This window comes from Mytilus trossulus, chromosome 9 (genome assembly GCF_036588685.1).
Source record: "Mytilus trossulus isolate FHL-02 chromosome 9, PNRI_Mtr1.1.1.hap1, whole genome shotgun sequence".
Lineage (NCBI taxonomy): Eukaryota > Metazoa > Mollusca > Bivalvia > Mytilida > Mytilidae > Mytilus > Mytilus trossulus.
In genome coordinates this window covers 34,179,349-34,200,918 of record NC_086381.1, presented here as the reverse complement: position 1 = coordinate 34,200,918, position 21,570 = coordinate 34,179,349, and the positions used below count along the sequence as shown (strand labels likewise).

Sequence of the window (21,570 nt, the reverse complement as noted above, 5' to 3'; positions counted from 1 at the left end):
AAACGACAAATCAAAGAATTCGACTTTACATATAGCTAATATAGGACAATGGTGTAGATAAAAAATTACACCACTCCAGACCCTTTTGTTTTCCAAACAATTAATATTGCCAATAATTAACAAGTTCCGGGTCGAATCCGATACCGATACCAATAGTATATTCACCTGTTACCTATAACCTTATCTGTACGTTCCGCATTTGACAGGCGCACCACCAAACAGTGTATTTATATAGGATTTTGCTGTATACACATAATCAAAAGGCTGACACTACTTTTATTTCCATAAGAGGTACCCTCAAGGGGCATAGTGCATATACATAAATGACAATATAAAGTTACAAACAATTACAAATACAATAAAGCAGAACAACAAAACAGTATGCTTAAGTCAGACATTATAAATATTGCTTACAGTATCCCAGTGTTATATAATAAATGTTTACTCAAGGTAGGTGTTTTGATAAGAAATAGCCAAGTTGTTTCAAATATTTAAATAGACTCACAGTTTAATAGCCAAATAAATTTATTGACCATATCCAAGGAGTAAAATATTTTACATTCTTTAAATATCAGATCAAATTTCATGGGTCAATGCTTAGATTATACAGGACATTCTATAAGAAAATAGGACATATAATATTACTCCATTCCTGGATAGCCAGGACCTTTTGTTTTCCAAATAATTAATATTACCAATAATTGATAAGTTCCAGGTCGACGGGTTCAAGCAGAAAGATTTGAAAGCAGAGAAAACTGTGTATCTTATAATCGACATGACTTTATCTGATGACAATACCAATTACTAAAATAAGGCTTATATATATAATTAGCCATAGTTTTCATAATTAGGCATAGTTATATACTTTATTTCAGTCACGGACCGCGATATCACGGGTGTGTACTTGTAATATAAAAAAATAAGATGTGGTATGATTGCCAATGAGACAACTATCCACAAAAGACCAAAATGACACAAACATTAACAACTATAGGTCACCGTACGGCCTTCAACAATGAACAAAGCCCATACCGCATAGTCAGCTTTAAATGGCCCGATAAGACATTCTAATGCAATTATTTTGTAACAAATGTTCTGATTGGATGACAGCAAGCGTAAAATTCTCTGTTTCCATGTCTGTAACTAAGGAAGCCGACATTTTGAATTTCGGAATGAATTGACATGTTATTTCTACAATAATAAACGAAAAACTCACTTGTTGCGCCTAAAAATCTTCTTTTTATCAAATTTTATTACATTCTGAAGCGGCACAGAAGCCTGAAAACGCCCGGTGTTTATGTTTGACGCCGGAAGCATACCTATGACGTCACCTAGTGTAGGGACCAAAGAAGATAACATCTTTTCGCGGAATTTTCTTTAATGAAGATATTATACTGAAATAATGATTGAAATTTAATTATAAACTTGTTTTGCTTTAGAATAGAGATAACTGTATTGTATTTGAAGCTTTTCGGACGTCCATCGGTAGTTTTACTGTCGCAAATACCCGTTTACCTGTCTCCGCTCCGCGTCGTCAGGTAAACTAAATTTGCGACAGTAAAACTACCGACGTCCTTAAAGCTTCAAATACAATACAGTTATCTCTTTAAAAATGTAAAACAATTCAAACGAGAAAACTAACGGCCTTATTTATGTTAAATAAATAAACGACAAACAAATATGTAATACACAAACAAACGACAACCACCGAATTACAGGCTTCTGACTTGGGACAGGCACATACATAAATAATGTGGCGGGGTTAAACATGTAAGCGGGATCCCAATCCTCCTCCTAACCTGGGACAGTGGTATAACAGTACAACATAAGAACGAACTATAAAATTCAATTGAAAAAAGGCTTAACTCATCAGATAGACAAAAAATACATGTGCACGTGCCCGGTACTTATACATCCCGACACAAAAAGACACAATGAACAGATCTGAAAGTACTCACAGTTATCTGACAGCTAGTTTAAAGCCACTAACAACTAATAAAAAAAGCATGCCTCTAAGACTAAACAATCAATCCGTTCACATACAATAGATTTAGCGTAAAGACGTCATAAACAGCCAGAGAAAACATGACCTTGTGCAATGCCAATATACAGGTATCGACAGATTGTAGATCCAGGAAAATGTATACGTATATAACAAACTCGTAATATTTAGTTAGCTTTTAATCTACTGATAACAAAATCAATATTTATACCAATAAAAACAATATTCAATGATCTTATTACAGTGTTGAATAGGTAACCTTTTAGAAAAAGTTTATTTAAAGGAGCAACAAGTTTACATGGATCATTTCTATATTTTCGGGCACGGTTAACAACATTTCCGTAACAAGAGTGCACACACTGAAATGTCTCGCCTTCTTTACTAATCATTGATATTATTTTGATAGTCCTTAGTATAAATTAAGCTTTATTACAACTGTCCATAAAAATTACATTAACCAAGATAACTAAACAAAGACCAATGAACCATACAAAGACCAATGAACCATGAAAACAAATATAGTTGACCTAATACTTATAGTTAAAGAAAAAGACCAAAACACAAAAACTTAACACTGAGCAATGAACAATGAAAATAAGGTCAAGGTCAAATAAAACCTGCGCGACTTATATATAGATCATAAAATATTTCCATACACTTAATATAATTGACCTATGGCGTATAGCATCAGATAAAAAGACCAAAACTGAAAAACTTAACTTTGACCAGTGAACCATGAAAATGAGGTCAAGGTCAGATGACATCTGTCCGCTAGACATGTTCACCTTACAATCATTCCATACAACAAATATAGTAGACCTATTGTATACAGTATAAGAAAAACAGACCAAAACACAAAAACTTAACTATAACCACTGAACCATGAAAATGAGGTCAAGGTCAGATGACACCTGCCAGTTGGACATGTACTCCTTACAGTCCTTCCATACACCAAATATACTAGCCCTATAATTGCTTATAGTATCTGAGATATGGACTTGACCACCAAAACTTAACCTTGTTCACTGAGGCATGAAATGAGGTCTAGGTCAAGTGAAAACTGTCTGACGGGCATGAGGACCTTGCAAGGTACGCACATACCAAATATAGTAATCATTATAATAAGAGAGAATTCAACATTACAAAAAATCTTAACTTTTTTTTTCAAGTGGTCACTGAACCATAAAAATGAGGTCAACGACATTGGACATGTGACTGACGGAAACTTCGTAACACGAGGCATCTATATACAAAGTATGAAGCATCCAGGTCTTGCACCTTCTTAAGTATAAAGCTTTTAAGAAGTGAGCTAACACCGCCGCCGCCGCATCACTATCCCTATGTCGAGCTTTCTGCAACAAAAGTTGCAAGCTCGACAAAAATGAGGATGTGCTATCCCGTTTGAAATAAGTTTTCTACAGGTACAACCAAACTTCAAAACCAAATCTTTATATCTATGGGAAAATTTAGTAAAGGTTTTAAGGTGACAATCGGTAAAACTCGGCTTCAAAACTCGGCGTTTAATGAGCAGCCTTATTTGTTAAATCATAACAAACAGACAGAAAAAAAAATTGACGATTATATGATATATTTGCAAAAATAATGATAAAATCGTGCACAGGACTAAGTTTATGATGTATACATGCATTGGTTCAAGAATTGGACAAACATTATTTTTCACCACTCACTCGTTTCATGACTTCAAGTAAGACAACGATAACATTTCTGTTACATGGATAATTAAAAATGTGGTAACTGAAATTAGATTTTCGGTTGTTGTTGCTTTGTTACAAAAACTTCCTTGTTTTGTCTGTGTGTAAATGATATTTGAGGGTTCAACAGCATAATTTGTTTTCAATCTATGATTTTGACTATCCCTTTTGTGTCTTTCGTCACTCTTTTGTACAATTGTAACCTCCTTCTAAACCGTGTATTGTCTTTAAAGTTTTCTGGCAATCTTCAAAACCTACTGACATTTTGTTTTTATTTTATATATTTGTATTTCAATAATTTTGAGGGTTTCTTGTAAAACATGTATTCATACAATTGGTGGGATGTCTTATTACTAGGTCATGTCATAGGATGGCATTAAGACATTTTTTTATAAGTCAGTTTAATAGTATACTCCTTTGATAAGGGATGCCGCAGAATTTGTCCTTTTATTAGGATAGCTACTTAGTATCTGTTCTCGAAATGTTCCTTAAAAACTTATCCCAAAAATACGTTGAACTAATTTTTGAAAACAGCTCACGCAAAGTTTTATAAATAAAATTAAAAAAAAATAAACTGTGAAATTAAAAATTCTTTTTCGCTCTGGAATCTTTACTACCCCTTTTCTTCAGACAAGCTTAAAGCAAATAGTGATCCCTTTAAGTAACTATAAACTGTATCATGAAAATCCATGTACTTACAAAATTATCAAGGTGGGTGAAAGAGGTTTGTTTTACTTTCATATTTAATAAGATTGCAATAACCGTTTTTAGAATTCTGTTTCTTAATGACTTTTAATTTATGTGATCATTTTTTTTCTTTTTAAATTTAGGTGTATTTTCAAGTACCACTTGGCTTATCTTTAATTCTAGTCACTGGAAATAATTTTAATATATGAAAAATGTAAGTGTTTTCCTATAAATCATATTATTCTTCTATCTCGAAATTCTACCAGGAGGTCTTCCCTACACATGAAGTTAAATTGTCTGAAAAATAAGGCGTATAACTGACGATTTCCTATTCATATAACAAAAACATTGTCTCTTTATTTTATTCACACATCGTTGTCAATATAATGGAATTTGATGCAAATGTCACACAAGTGTGGGGTTAAGCTAGGTTTAAAACCAGGTTTAATCAACCATTTTCTACACAAGAAAATGCTTATACCAAGACAGGAATATGACAGTTGGTACCCATTCGTTTGATAATTTTTTAGCTTTTGATTTTGCCATTCGAATAGGGACTTTCCTTTTTGAATATTCCTCAGAGTTCAGTATTTTTGTGAATTTACTTTTAACATACAAATTTAGTTTAGCCTAAAATTGAGACAGAGTTTGTAGTGTATTATCCATTTTTTTCTAAAACTGTACATTCTACTAATACTACAAGTAGAATGGAATGGTTAAGGTTTTGTTAGGTTCAGTTCTATTTTCAAAATGCATGACGTTGTATGTATAAAATACAAGACGTCCCCATACTGAATAATTCAAAAGTTAGTGACTATGTTGATCCCCCTATCCCACTGAACTTTAAATAAAGTATAGCACAGATACAGTTAAGTCTGTTTCATATTTTGAAACAATCTTGCACCCGACAATTCCTGCTCGTTCAGAACTAAAACATGGTAAGATTTGATTTCAATTATCCCATTATGAACATTCAATAGTTATCAAAGGTACCAGGATTATAATTTAGTACGCCAGACACGCGTTTCTTCTACCTAAGACTCATCAGTGACGTTCAATATATATATATAGTATGTTTTCATCAGTGCCTACAAGCATTAAAGAAGTGCGAAAGATAGCAAAGAGATATTCAAATTCATGTAGAAAACAAACTGACAATGACATCGAAAAAAACAAACCGAACAGTATAAATACAACATAAAAAACTAAATAATGAGCAACACGAATTCCACTTAAAACCGAGCTCCTGGTCCACATGTGACACCTGCTTTGTTCTCATGCACAAACCCAATGAAAAGTCGGTAGGTCATATTCAAGGAAAAGAGGACAGAATTGTTGTAACACATGGAACAAATTGGACATCTGTGGCACAGAAACACACTTATAGTCAACAAACTCGTGATTTCTCGAAGGGATGATTTCAACTTCACCACTTAAAACTATTACTAGTAGTTCCATAGCTCACAGTGCGTCCATGTAAGCTGTAACCCTTTGTCAAGGAAATTGTGATAGGGAATGTAAGCTTTGATATATTGTACCTACTGAGAGACATATAAACTATATACGGATGCAGAATAGAAATGGAAAGTTCACATTAGGCTGGGAATCTGAAATCATATTTTTTTACGTAACGTTGTGTTTTCAACAGATCCTTATGGTCAATATTTAAATGTTAGTAAAGATGTGACATAGACTTAAAATATATCTCATTGACAACAAGATATTTGAGGGCATACATTTCCCCCATTATGATTTCCTTAATATAAGTTACTGCTTAGAGCAAAGTTATGGAACCAAGTGTTCTAATGGATAATTTCTGTTCTCTTACAAAACAAAATTCCCACCTATAGGAGCCTTGATCACATCAAGCATAACTTTGTCCTACATATTTCCATGATTTATGCCTGTATTCATGTTGTGCATAAGATTGATACTATAACCTTAAGTTTTTATTTTTTTTATTTTAATTCACTCAGAATCAATCATGATAGCTTTTGATTTCTTAACATTTTCAATTATTACATCTGAATCGTCCCCCGATTCTGCCTCATTAGATTCACAAAGGTTCCCATTAAGAGATTCTGAGTTTGAACAATTGTTACTTTGACTGCCACTAATATGTTCAGATTTTGAAGACCTTGTAGAGGATTTCTTTTTCATAGCAGGTTTTCTTTTAAATTCTTCCCCAAAATCCAAATCATCACTGTCAGAGTCATTTATCACTGGCTTCTTCCTTTTTAATTTGCCAGACTTTTTTGTCTTTGTAAAGTCATTTTCATCTTGACTACTCTGATTAATGGAAGTTCCAGTAAAGTTTGAGAACTTAGAATTTTCTGAGTTTATAACAACAAGTTTTGGTTTTGTATCATTCTGTTTGGCTGGAGGTATATGGTCACTCTGTGATGATGGTGAATTGTCTGTATTGGAATTCTGAGTTGGTAGTGATTTTCTTTTGTTTAGAAATTCCACTGCTAATTTTGCTGATTCACTTTTTAACAAGTTCGCCTTAGCCCCTAAAAATATTTATAAAGTAATCAATTGTTATTTTGCTTTAAACGGTCAACTGATCAATATTGCCTCTTTAAAACATATTGGACTTTGTGTTCATTATCTGGCTAATAGTTGGGTTTTTTTTAGATATTAATGTATTGCAAGTTTTATTTATCATTTTTAATAATTGTACAATCTAGTTATATAAAATTATTAAATGTACAGGAATCACAGTTATCAATCTTTATACACTGCTGCAAATCTAAGCTTAATAATAATAAATGTACTGCATTCATGTAATTATAGAATCTATGATCTGGTTCTGTAAAGTTTTTCTCGTGTTTGAGACAGAGAAATTGTAAAACCTATGCTTACTAACATGAAATACATATAAATATTGTCAAATTTACAACATATTTACATAGAAGATGAAAATATATGGAAGGATTTTTAGGATTGAATGAATTGTTAGCAAAAGCATCAGTCAATATAATTTTTAACTAACTAATGAGTAAACAACAAAAATCTGAAAGTGAAAGGCATGGTGGAGTCTAAAGGAAAACATTTATGTCATCCAACTAGAGAAAATTAATATCCTTCCAAGAACTAGCTCTGTACACATTAAACTCATTTCAGGAAGGTGACTTTTAAAAAGGGACATCCTTATTAAGCATAGCTGTCAAAATATATCTGATAAGATTGAAATTAACAAAGTTTTAGAATTTAAACTATTTTTCCAGTTGAAAACAAAATAGTTTGCTTGAGGTATTTTTTCTAACTTTTGCAACAAAAAAAAACTTTCTTCATAATTTTTAAATAATTGTGCTTGTTTGTATTTACCTGCAACAAGATAACTTATTGTGCTGTATGGTGTGAAATGAAAATCCTCTCTTATAAAACCTTGTAATAACATGTGTCCAATAATTCTCTCCAGCTTGTCTCTGGACACCTTAGGAGGATCCAAACCTCTGACTTTTAAAGAGCCTGCACCTTTACCCTCCCAGGCATCTAACAATTTCAATGCAGTAATTCTTTGATCTGTTGCAGATGCTTGGTCTATTATTGTTAAAACATTTAATCCTAGTTTTGTAACATCTCTCTTTTCCCCTGTAAGAAAAGATAAGTTTGTAAGCTGTATTTGGCAAAACTTTTAGGAATTTTTGGTCCTCAATGCTCTTCAACATTGTTCTTAATTTTACCTTTTTACTTTTGTTATACTTAAGCGTCACTGATGAGTCTTTTGAAGACGTAACATGCGTCTGGTGTAAATACCAAATTTAATCTGGTATCATAATTTGAACACTATTTATCAAATATGTAAAATTGAATTATGTGAGTTACATTGAAAGATAACATGAGAAGCTAGTTTGCATTTTCTGATCATTACTTAGAAAAGGAGTAAAAATTAAATGTATTAATTTTCCATGATTTTCCCTTGTGTTATGAACCAAATGTAAACAGATTGAAGACAGAAGGAAGGGTAAGAAGCCTATTCATTTTGTGGACAAAAGGTCAAGGTCCCGGTTACTTAATTGACCTTTTTACCTTCTGTGTCTTTATTACAATGGTCACACATCTTATTACACTGGGATTTATCCCACAACTCTCCAAAATGTCTAGCTATTGACGCTCTTCTACATCTAAAACAAAAAGTTATATGAAAACTGTCATTTCATTTTAATTCTTTTTGTAATCTAAAACAATTTCAATCTTTCTTCACATTTTTTAACCATATGATTTCTTCTATTTCTTATCACAAAAATTGGATGATTATAATGGAATAATAACTTTTAAAGACACTTATTCTGTAAGTCTTTAATTATGACAAAACTAATTTTCTAAATACATAGGAACTGTTTGATTACAGATTTTATGCCTTTTTAGATCAGTTCTATTTTTAAAATAAATTATTCAAGAATGTAATCATGTAAGCTAAAATTTATCCTAAAATTCATCATGTTCAATACATAACAATATAAAATAAGAAAACACTGCCCAGAATTTCCATTATATAATTTTAACAAACAAGTTGATGAACTTACTTAGATATGTCTAAACAGTATGACATAACACCATAGACATTGTCTAAACCAGTCTGTTCTGTGAATACCATAGTACTCTGTTTAAATACATCAGCGAATCTGTAGTATACAATACAATCTGATCTCTGTTCGTCTCGCCCTGCTCGCCCACTTTCTTGGTATAAATTCTCCATAGATTTACTGATAGAGTGATGAATTACAAATCTGACATTGGGTTTGTCTATTCCCATGCCAAAGGCAACAGTTGCCACAATTACCTAAAATACAAGATACAATTCTCATACATTCTAACTGACAATATATTGCTTCTAAGGTTTTACATTTAGTAACTTTAATGTTAAACCTCAATACTTAATTTTCAAGAAACCATTTTTGTCAGACATTGACAAAGAAAAGACTTCTCATTTTACATGTGTATATGCAATATGGAATGGTGTATTAAATAACCAATCATCTTTTTTAAGAATGGAAAATGTCCATGTTTCCTATTTCTGAATTTTACAAAAATAAATAGTTGCCTAACACTGATCTACAGTTTTTACAGGTGGAACACAGTTGTGATAATTACCAGGACAGAGGAAAATTTTAAGCTCAAGAGGTGTTATTAAAATGAAAATAAAACTTAACTCACCAAAATTTTATCTGCCAACCACATCTCATGTATCTGACTTTTTTGTTTAGCTGGTATGCTGGCATGGTAACACCCTGTCTTAATTCCATGTTGTCTCAGTTCCCTTGAAACCTCTTCAGATTCTTTTTGAGTAAAACAGTAAACAATACCTGAAAATGAAAACACATGTTTTTTCTTCTAAAACATACCTATAATTATAGATTATGTTGGCAATCTCAACAAGATTGATTTTCTTGCTAGAGACGGTATATGGAAAGGTAGAAAAGCAATCGAGTTGAGATGACCATTGATAATCTGTTTATCGCTATTTTGCCTATGAAGATGTTGATGTTAACATTGACAACAGCACATGCACCCTCAGTTTCTAGAGATGTTGTGCTGAAACAGGAAAGATCTTAAAATAGAGATAATATAATATCTTTATATCGAACCTACATGCACTTATATTGATATTTTGATCATTTTACACACTTAATGATCTAGAGTTTTTAATAACCCTTATTCATTTTTTACTTATAAGAATAGCAATTTATTACAGCAATATGAATATTTACATAAAAATATAGCTAAATTTGAAACAAATTTATAGTAAAGATTTTAAGCAAGATATATTTCATTTATAATTCCAGCTATTTTTTAAAACTGAAGATCAGGAATCAAGCTCTCTATGACAAATATGCATTTAGGAAAATGAATATACATGTCATAGCTGCAAGTATTTACCAACTTTTAATTTGAGATATTTGAGAAATCAATATCTTGAATACTTTGCTGTATACACCATCAAAGAACAGTTTTTCAAGACAAGAAATTTGTAATTGTAGTATCTGAAATATTGATATTGAACTTTGATATTACTCTGGGTAAATATCATGTGGATTCTATAAGTTTCTAATTTAGTTATAATAAATAAATGTTTTATTGCAATTGAATATAATGATTTCCCAGTAAAAAAAAGTAATAAAATGAATACCATAATTTCAGAAAATTGTGTGTGCATTTAACATTTAGATTTTGAAAGAAAGGACAAACTTAGAAATTATATATTTTGATTTTAGGAAAATTTACATATAGATATATGTATCAGATATCAAAGTGTGAGTATATACTGATGGGGTACTCACCCAGTAGCAGTGTTCATATCAGGAAAAACTTTCAAAATTTGTACCTAATCAAAACATTTAAATATCTAAAAAAAATTCAACTTGTGACTGAACACCACTGATAAGAGTCCATTTGCCAATTACCGATTTGATTCTATTATTACACTTTTTAAACAAATTACTTCCCTTTGACAATCATAGACTGGTTCCATACCGGACAAGAATCCATTTTGCCAATGCAAAGCATGATGAATTGAAATTGATGTATCGGCAGTTTAACTAATTTTTCATGGAAAATAAATTCTGATGTCAAAAGTTTTTAGCTAAACAACAAATTAATGTAATTAAAAGATTTAAAAACCTTATAGATTACTCACAATAGGCACAGCTCTGTCTGCTAGCTCTCCATTGTAAATTTAAAAATATTGTCCGTCATAAGGGAGACAACCAAATTAGGGAATTTCTAATTACAGGGTCATTTACGGGAATTTGCAAATAGCCTATTAGCACATAAACTACACACAGATGTGTTTTAATGTGTTGGTGTGTGTCACTTGTGAATATATTTCTATATTTAGATTATCAGATTAGTTATTCTATAAATATCCTCAGTTACCTGATTGGTTTCTAAATCTTTTATCAATTAATTCAACCATCTCTGATATTGTTTCTTTAAATGCTGATGGTTTAGCTTTTACCTACAATACATGTTTAACAAAATATAATAATCGAATTGTTTTTAAATGTGTGACAAAATAGTATATCCAAAAACACCCAAAAAAATAGCAATTCATCACAGTCATGATATATTATGTTTCACAATATTCAAATAGCAATATGGCAAATGCCAATGTCAAAATAGAGTTAAAAATAAACAAAAGAAGCGAAAATATGGTTCCATACCAAACATCATTGCTTATTAAAGTAATATGCTATCTTAACACTCAACATATGTACTTTTTCTTTCAGTCACCTGAACCATAGAAATGAGGTCATGAACAATACATGTACGCCAAATAGTGAATTTCAATATGTGTATGCAATGAGCAGATTATTTCACATATCTATTTATCAAAATATAAAGCTTTAAACAAAAAGGCAAACTTTAGGTTTCGCAAAAAAACTTATAACAAATATTGATCGTAGTATGAACAAATGTGTCAAAAAAAATTAAATTTTGTTAAATAAATTTGATTATATCAGTTTGCACATGTCTGTATTGTTAGACAAATGTCAAAATTGCAATATACAATATGAAGCTATCTATGACAGTTGCCACACCTGAAAGAAACCCTGTAAAATTGTATTTTTTTCAGTGATCATTGGTTTGTACCTCATAAAATAGATTTGGTCTGTTAAATGAAGCTTTGAACAGATGACAGTTTGGAATATTTAATATTTTCTTGACATCCTCCAACACTTTTGTAGTAGCTGTTGCTGTTAAACCAAGAATGGGAACTTCTGGAAACTGCCGCTTCATTATACCTAAAAACTTGTAATCTGAAATACATTTAAAGCAACCTTTAACAATATTTAATCATAATATGTGATCATCCTTTAATGCAAAATTTTATAGAATTGTTTTCATAACACTGTATCTTTTTTCTCCAAAATAACAATGGAGTAAAGTACTAATTCTCAACCAAATTTCATTTTTCTTTTTTTTTTCTCTTAAGTTATTCTTAAATTTGATCAAAACAATAGGGAATGACTAAGAAAGTACTCCTAAAACTAGTTGAATTATCATTCATTATTCTTCCTGTATAATTTCAGCAACATCACCAATGATTGTATTGCTGGCATGGAATGTCATCTCTGTCATCAATAAACAAGTCATCGTCACAGAATTAATCGACTTTTCAAACTTTCTTTTTCTCTTTTAACTTTCTCGCCTCTTTCTTCAACTATGAAAGCTAGTACTATATTGTATAAACTGTTTGCTTTATATGCATGTCAATTATATTATACTATTATTGTAACTTTATATTGTACTATTGAGAAGACTTCATTGGTGTGATTTACTTGTGTCTAATCCATTTTGCTTTAATTCAGCAAATAAAATATGTTTAAACTAAATAAATGATTGTATTTTTTTTGCTTTATGTATTTTGACCATTGTGAGTTTTTCAACTTTTATAATTATAAGATATATAGTCTCAGTATTAAGGTAATGTGTTGATGTAAACATGAATTTTATCTCAGATTAACCAACATATACTTTTATTCACATATTGAAAAAAACAAAACCTTAAACAGTAGTCAGCACTTCTGTGTAGACATGTATTATCATTGATATGGTCATAATTACAAACTGACTGATAATAAAACTTTTTTTTTTCAAAATACTAAGGATTTTCTACCCCAGGAATAGATTAACTTAGCTGTATTTGACAAAACATTAAAGGAACTTTTGATCCTCAATGCTCTTCAAGGTCATTCTTTATTTGGCCACTTTATTTATTCCAGTGTCACTGATGAGTTGTTTGTAGACAAAAAGTATGTCTGGTGTACAAAATTTTAATCCTGAAATCTATGTTGAGTTTATAGATATAAGAAGATGTGGTATGAGTGCCAATGAGACTACTCTGCATCCAAGTCATGATTTATAAAACTAAACTATTATCGGTCAAAGCACAGTCTTCAATACTGAGACTTGCCTCACATTACAACAAGCTATAAAGGCGCCAAAAAAATTACTAGTGTAAACCATTCAATAACTAGTGTAAAACCATACATGAATCCGAAATATTTACCTGGACGGAAATCATGTCCCCACTGTGAACAACAATGGACTTCATCAATCACCAGTCTAGAAAACCTCCCAGCCTGGTACATTTTCTCCAGTTTTGCCATAAATCTTTTACTTTTTGCCAGTTTTTCTGGTGTGACATACAACAGTTTTAGACTAGCATTTTTGTCCAACATAGCCTCCTGAACAGCTTTGACTTTTTCTTTGCTGGCTGAGGCATCTAGTTTTGTAGCATCAATTCCATATCTTTCCAACGCCATTATCTGATCCTCCATTAAAGAGACTAAAGGAGAGACAACTAAAGTAATACCTGTAATTCAAAAGTAAATAAAATAAATTATCAAATATTTAGCCTCCCACTGTTATTTTTTATAATGTGATGACATGTTCTTGGCTGCTTTTTATTTTTTATAATGTGATGACATGTTCTTGGCTGCTTTTTATTTTTTATAATATGATGACATGTTCTTGGCTGCTTTTTATTTTTTATAACATGTATAATGTGATGACATGTTCTTGGCTGCTTTTTATTTTTTATAATGTGATGACATGTTCTTGGCTGCTTTTTATTTTTTATAATGTGATGACATGTTCTTGGCTGCTTTTTATTTTTTATAATGTGATGACATGTTCTTGGCTGCTTTTTATTTTTTATAATGTGATGACATGTTCTTGGCTGCTTTTATCATGTTTATAGTGATTATTTGATAACCAGACCAAATATTTTATAATTATTTGGTAATTTGTTTTAAATAATAATTAATTATATTGGCTAAAAAATTGCAAGCAATAATCTACCTCAGTAAACTGTAGTGAGGTGTAATATAAATTCAATGAAAAAATCGTTTAAATATATCACAGATCCTCAAAACTTTGGAATAAACTAAATGAACAATGATGAACTACCAAGTGAAATATGTTTTTCTTTGAATAGTACTGACCTATACAGTAGGTTTGACAGTGCCTGAATCAACCGATTAAATAACCATTTTGATATCCTTTGGTAAATATTTCATTAATATTCAGGGTTCTTAACTTCCAGTGGGAAAGCCATCTAGTGCTTTCTCGTATTCTTAATGGTGTATCCATGTAATTGATGGAGAAAAAAAAATACAAATTCTATAATTGTCTTAATGTTAACCTAAACAGGTTTAAAACATATACAATGTACTGAGGATTCATTGATATTCGTTTGATACCAATTTTCGAGGATTTCGTGGGAACTAGAGAACCATGAATTTAAATGTTCAACGAAATACAAATTATCTAAAGGAATGTATGCAAACTTTCCCAAAACCAAGAATTTAAATATCAACAAGTATGCAAGTTTTCCACAATCCACGAAAATTGGTACCCACGAAAATTAATGAATCCGCAGTACTGATTTCCTTAATTACTCTGCATACGAGTAAACTAGTACTTCTACCCTTGAAAGTTTGAGTTCATTCAGGATTAAGGAAATAGCTGTAAAAATTTCCTACAAATCTGCCTACTTTGGAAAATCATTTCTGTAGAGTTAAATAAATAGTAAATAAAGGATCTCATTGATTTGAAAAGAAAGGCTATTAAAGGTTGTTACTAATGAAACAAACTTACAAATTTGAGGTGGATTCTTAATCATACTTACCCTTGGACAAGAGGGCTGGTAACTGGAAACATAAACTTTTCCCTCCCCCTGTTGGCATTATCAACATACAGTCTTTACAAGACATTGTCACGTTCATGGTCTGTAGCTGCATAGGACGTAACGTCTGTATGTTAAACACTGATCCCATCTTAGCCAGCAGATTATTGCTCCATTCAAAATCTAAAACAAATTCAAGAAATATATTCTATGAATTTTACAAGAATTTTTATCATAAAATGTTTGTTCTTTTATCAGATTTATCTATTTAATTCATGTACATTTTTAATGGTCATTTGCAAATTTATGAAGTGTCTTTGTTGAGCGCCATAAATCTTTATGGAATAGTGTACTTAAGGGGGTACAGAACATCAAAAGGAATAATTCTTTAAAAATCAGCTACAGGTTTTAATCACATACTATGTTCATGACATTGTATATGTAAAAAGGATTATAGCTATAAGTAATGAAAAATCAATTTTCTGAAGCAATCAAAGTCTTTCAAACTGCTAGAAATCCAATGAAATCATTCCTATATAGTTTGGTTCTAATTTCTTCAAAATTTTATATTTTTGTCATGCTGAAGTAAATATCTATCAAAAAATTTATAAAAATTAAATGAGACAAATATATTTCAGACAAAGGGTTGGTACATGTACCCACTGAAATGGCTACAAAGATCTCTATTCTTCATATTTTTCAATAGTTTTACCTTGTTTATCCCATTTCTTATCATTATCATCAGATTTAGCACTACTTTGCCTGAGAATGGAGTCTAATTCAGTTTTACGTTGTTGTAAAGAAGCCTGTCGTTGTAATAGACTGTCAATCTCTATACTGATGGTTTCAAGCTCTTTCTTAGTTTCTGCCAATTCCTTCCTGTAAACTAAAATCAAATCATAATTTAATAAATTATTATGCAATAATAGAGGGGTATAGAGTGGGCGCACATATTCACTAGCAGCACAATTTTGCTTTATGATTTTGAGGTGTAAAACCTTCAACATTGTTCAAAGAGCTGAAATGGAAGAAATATGCCGGTAAATTATATTTTTATAACAAATAATGAAATATGATTATTTTTTAAACTTAAGACTATATTTCAAAAGCTACCAGAAAGGACCTAATAAGGACAATAATTTTCAGCCAATTTCCTGAATGAAAAACATGATTTCATCAAAGTTCTAATTATTTCTCAGTATTAAATCTTTGACTAATTGCCAAAAATTTCAGTTCTGTTAAAACACCTTTGAAATGTCTGCTATTTTTCTGTATGAAATTGTTTTGTTAAATATTGTTTTAAGCTGCTTTTTTGGGGTTTTAAATAGATGCGTAAAAACAGCTACATGTAATCTGTGGGTTTTTTTTTCAAAGAAACACGTTTTCAAGCTAAGACTATTTAAGAAATAATTCCTTCATGTCATGCTCTATGCTCATTTTAACATGGATAGGCATTATATTTGTCAATATTTTACACTGAGTGTTAGCGAGGTGTAAAATGTGGTCAAATATAATGCCTACCCATGTTAAAATGAGCATAGAGCATGACATGAAGGAATTATTTGGATTCTAATATGACAAATACAATATATTTATAGGTCGAAGCGTCAGAAAATACCTTAAGAATGTTTGTACACTTGGTACAATAAAAAACCTGATAATAAATTGTTCAAATAAGGCCTTTGAAAATAGTGGAATTAATTACTTTTGGAGTGTCAAAAACTCGTTGGAAGTACTTGATAAATTGCATGCATATATTAATGATTTTGAATCTGTTCAAAGTTTTGATTTTTCTACCCTATATACCACTTTGCCTCATATTCTTATTAAGAAAAAATTCACAATCCTAATTAACTGGGCATTTAAAAAGTCGGAAAGTGAGTACATATGTTCAAACTCTTTTAGATCATTTTTTAGTAGCAATAAACAAAAGAACTATGTCAATTGGACATGCTTTGATACTATTTATGCGCTTGAATTTTTACTTGATAACATTTTTGTTCGCTTTGGAGATTCCGTATATCGTCAAGTTATTGGAATTCCAATGGGGACTAACTTTGCACCACTTATTGCGGACCTGTTTTTGTATTGTTATGAGTTACAATTTATGACTAAAATTAGCAAAGACCCATCAAAACAACATTTGATACAAAAATTTAACAATACTTTTAGATATTTGGATGATATATTGGCTCTCAATAATGACGACTTCAGTATGTATACTATAGAAATTTATCCTGTAGAACTTACTTTAAATAAAGCTAATGATAACAATGACCACTGCCCTTTCCTCGATCTTGATATCTATATCATAAACGGGAAGCTTAATACAAAAATTTATGATAAAAGAGATGATTTTTCATTTCCTATTGTTAATTATCCATTTTTAAATGGTGACGTTCCCTTGTCACCATCTTATGGTGTTTATATATCTCAACTTGTACGATTCGCTTGTGTATGTAGCAACGTATTAGATTTTAGCGAGAGAAATTTATGTATTACTGAAAAACTAATACACCAGGGTTTTCGATATCACAAACTGGTCAAAACATTTACTAAATTTTATCACCGGTATAAGGAAATAATTCGTAAATATAACTCAACATGCAGACATCTTATACGTTCAGGTATTTCACATCCAAAATTTTATGGAAATATTCTTTATAAAGCACAAAAATGTCAGTATTCTCCTCAAAAACTAACAAAACCTTTAAATAGACTTATTAAAAGGGGATATAGTTACGATACTGTTGTCAGGTCATTAAAGATTGCATATTTTGGCTTTAACATTGATTCACTGATAGGGTCTTTGCATCGGAACTAAACACATTTATTTCTAAAAAAACAGTTAACTGCTAGTAGTCTGTTGTTATTTATGTATTATTGTCATTTTATTATTTTCTTTTGTTACATCTTTTGACATCGGACTCGGACTTCTCTTGAACTGAATTTTAATGTGTGTATTGTTATTCTTTTACTTTTCTACATTGGCTAGGGGTATAGGGGGAGGGTTGAGATCTCATAAATATGTTTAACCCCGCCGCAACTCTGGCCTTTGTTAGTCTTGTATGATTTTTAAATTTTAGTTTCTTGTGTATAATTCGGAGTTTAGTATGACGTCCATTATCACTGTACTATTATGCATATTTAAGGGGCCAGCTGAAGGACTCCTACGGGTGCGGGAATTCTCGCTACATTGAAGACCCATTGGTTGCCTTCGGCTGTTGTTTGCTCTATGGTCGGGTGGTTGTCGCTTTGACATATTCACCACTTCCTTTCTCAATTTTATTGGCTGTTCCTGTGTCCTCCCCTAGGAGTCGGTTTATTACATTTCATATTTGATAAGTTTAAAAACTACGAGCAGGGCAAATATATGTTGTTTGATAAAAATATATAATAAAAGTTTATTATAGCTGGTTAAATGTAAATATTTAAAAAGACAACGATGGAAATAACGTTAATATAAAAAGTAAGTCCGTGCACATGTGTCAAACATATTTTTTGACCTCATTAGAACACAGCTTTGTTAACAAAGCTTAATAGGAACTTCATATTAGAATTTGATTTTGATTTTATCTTCATATAGAAATATCAGTAAACTTCAAAATCATAAAGATCTGAACATAAACTGCAGAATATTATGGCGTAAATGAGGACCCCACTCTAGATCGATGCAAGACGTAACGGCCATACTACCATGACGGCCATAGGATGAAACGGCCATACCCCGAAAAGATGAAACGGCCATAGTACAAAAACGGCCATACTTTGAAAAGACGTGTATCGTCCATGTTTTTTTTTGTTGTTTTTTTTAGATGTTATAGATGAATTATTTTGATACTTATACATGGTTATTATAACTTTTAAATAAACTATACTGTTTTTACATTTTTTTTCATCTTAATTTTTGTTATATCATTTGTTTACTCATTATATATTTATCGTAAATGAATGTGTTTAATCTAATAAAACATTAAAATATCTTATTGTTTTCTAGATGATTGTTTGATATCTTGTGTATAGCAAATAGAACAAAATGAATAAATATTAATGACTATATATATCCGAATGGGAGACTATTTTCTGTCATAATTAAAACAATGAGTTCAGTTTTGAAATATATAAAACAAGGTAATCAGCTGTAATCAAGTAATGATTAAGTTGGAAATTTAAGAAGATTGTTGATTGCTTATTATTACTTATTTGATGAACACAAGTATTAATTATGCTTTTGTCAAGAAATTGTAAAGGAAATACAATTCAAGATTACTATAAAAACACAACTCCCAAGCTGAGTTCAAGCGGAGTGAAAACGTACATTTGGTAGTGAAATTCTTGTAAAAATACAAGCTGTTTGAGCAGTCTTTTTGATGTACCGACCTTGCTTTATATAAGTAACCAGAAATGTCGGTGGCACTCATTTGGGAAATTGCTGTTCATCATGTCGTACCCCTGTGTGCTATGTGACCAGCAAGTCCGACCAAGACAACATGCTCTCCAATGTGAAGATTGTGATAAATGGCAACACAGGCTTTGCAATACAGGTATTTACAAATTTATTATTAATTTAGGTTTTGCCTTTGAAACATATTTCGTACTTTCGGTCATATTTGATACACTTTGATTTACTTTAATTTGGGTTACGACCTTTACATGATAAGAATTAAATCTTTATTAAGTGTTACATTTTTTTTTGTATTTGCATTACACCATTGTCCAATAAATGGACAATAGGTATCAATTGATAGATATAAAAAGAAGGTGTGGTATGACTGCGATATGATTCCCAGTCTCTGTCTTGGAAAGATGTTCAGCAAATAGAATGACTCTAAACTATAAGAAAGAAAAACAAAATATTAAACAATGTGTCTGATGATCATGACAAATATAACTCGAACTTGATGAATTGCCTTCCTTAGAGTTTGACCTTTACACTGAGTCCTGTTTATAATTTCACCAACACTGAGATTGAGAAGATTTTTATAGTTTAGAATAATATATATTTTTTACAGATATAATAAAAAGATCTGTAACATCTGCTTGTATTTATATATCGACATTGACAGCGAAAGTCAACATTACTAGTTTAAACTTCATATAAAATATGATGCCTTTATATCTCATTACAATAAAAATGATTCTTTAGAAAATGTTTACAACTGATAATGAAGAAATAATCAATATACTTACAATATGGCCGTAACAAGTTGTAAACACGAGCGATGATGATCAAGCAAAGATAACTCTTACAAGAATAAATAAGATCGTATGTGCAGAAAAAAACTTATACACAATCATATTTATGTTATTATTATGAACAAATACTTATTTTTCGTATTATATTTTATGTAATAAACTCAATAAAAAAAAAAAAAAAGTGTGGACGATACGTCTTACGATGTGTGGCCGATATGTCCCATGGATGATATGACGGTATGGCCGATAATATCCTAGGGCCGTCATGGAAGTATGGCCGTCGCGTCTCGAAAGCCTCTAGATCTGTTTACCAAATTAATTTCCTTTAATTCAATTTCCTTTTTCATTTTTGAGGGCATCAATTTTTGTGGATTCATGAAAAGTTGTATTTTTGGTGGATACCTCAGTATTTGATTTTGTGATTTTGACAAAGCAAGGATTTGTATACATATAGTTAGAACTCTACAAATCCTTGGACAAAGCCACCATAAAAGCATATTGAAATTTAAAAAATTAAATGTGCTGTTCATTGTATATTTAAAATTGTGGTTTACCTGTACGGTACCCATGATTTTTCATGTAATAAGAGAAAGGTGCTACCTGATTGGCTCCTGAAGTTTATTTTGTTTCACTATTTATGTGACTTTAATTACTTGTCAAGTGCGTTTTCGAAACATTTTAATTTTTATTTCCATAAATTTGTGAAAATTGCCTCCTTTTCACATAAATCTACAGATCCACAGCCATGGGAACCCTTGTCTCATATAAAAGGACAATTGCGTCATTATTTTACAGTTCAGCTACATATATTGACAATGAGTTATGATTACCATCCATGTATTCCGTCTTTAAGCGCTGATTATAAAAAATTTAAAATTTATCGTCTTCTAATTTCAATTTCACCAACGATAACTGTAGAGAAATGCCGAAGCGAATGTTCCGAAAATCTGAAGAAAAAAATAGTTTTAGATAAGTACTGGAATGGTAGCGATCTCACTCCGGCGGACTGACTTTTACCGTAATACCTCCAAATAAACACTAAAATGCAATTCCATGACACTAATCAAACATAATTTCCACATTTTCTTATGAAAAAACAAAACAGGATCGAAACCAAGAAGACAAAGTACCAAAATTCTTAAACAATGTTTGATTTTGAAAATAATTCACGGAAAGGCAAAAAATAGCTTTACTATGATCTAAGTTCTTGGACTGCAATACAGTGGAATTCCCTGCCTAACCATTTTATATTAACATGTTATTTTAAATCTTAAAATAACTTATGTCGACCATAAATTTGCTGTAGAACAGCTTAAAGTCCTCTGGCCTATAGT

At 31.0% G+C, this 21,570-nt stretch overlaps 1 protein-coding gene across 1 annotated transcript; it reads right to left on the bottom strand.

Moving 5' to 3' along the window:
* Window positions 1-6,369: 6,369 nt before the first annotated feature.
* On the bottom strand, window positions 6,370-21,169 carry LOC134684567 (ATP-dependent DNA helicase Q1-like). The gene is made up of 11 exons (XM_063543861.1): window positions 21,067-21,169; window positions 15,753-15,926; window positions 15,044-15,223; window positions 13,421-13,726; window positions 12,001-12,167; window positions 11,284-11,365; window positions 9,565-9,713; window positions 8,934-9,190; window positions 8,437-8,531; window positions 7,732-7,998; window positions 6,370-6,914 (listed from the first exon to the last, which is right to left on the bottom strand). The coding sequence occupies exons 1-11, from the start codon at window positions 21,071-21,073 to the stop codon at window positions 6,370-6,372; spliced, it is 2,229 nt and encodes a 742-aa protein (XP_063399931.1). The 5' UTR covers window positions 21,074-21,169.
* Window positions 21,170-21,570: the final 401 nt, after the last annotated feature.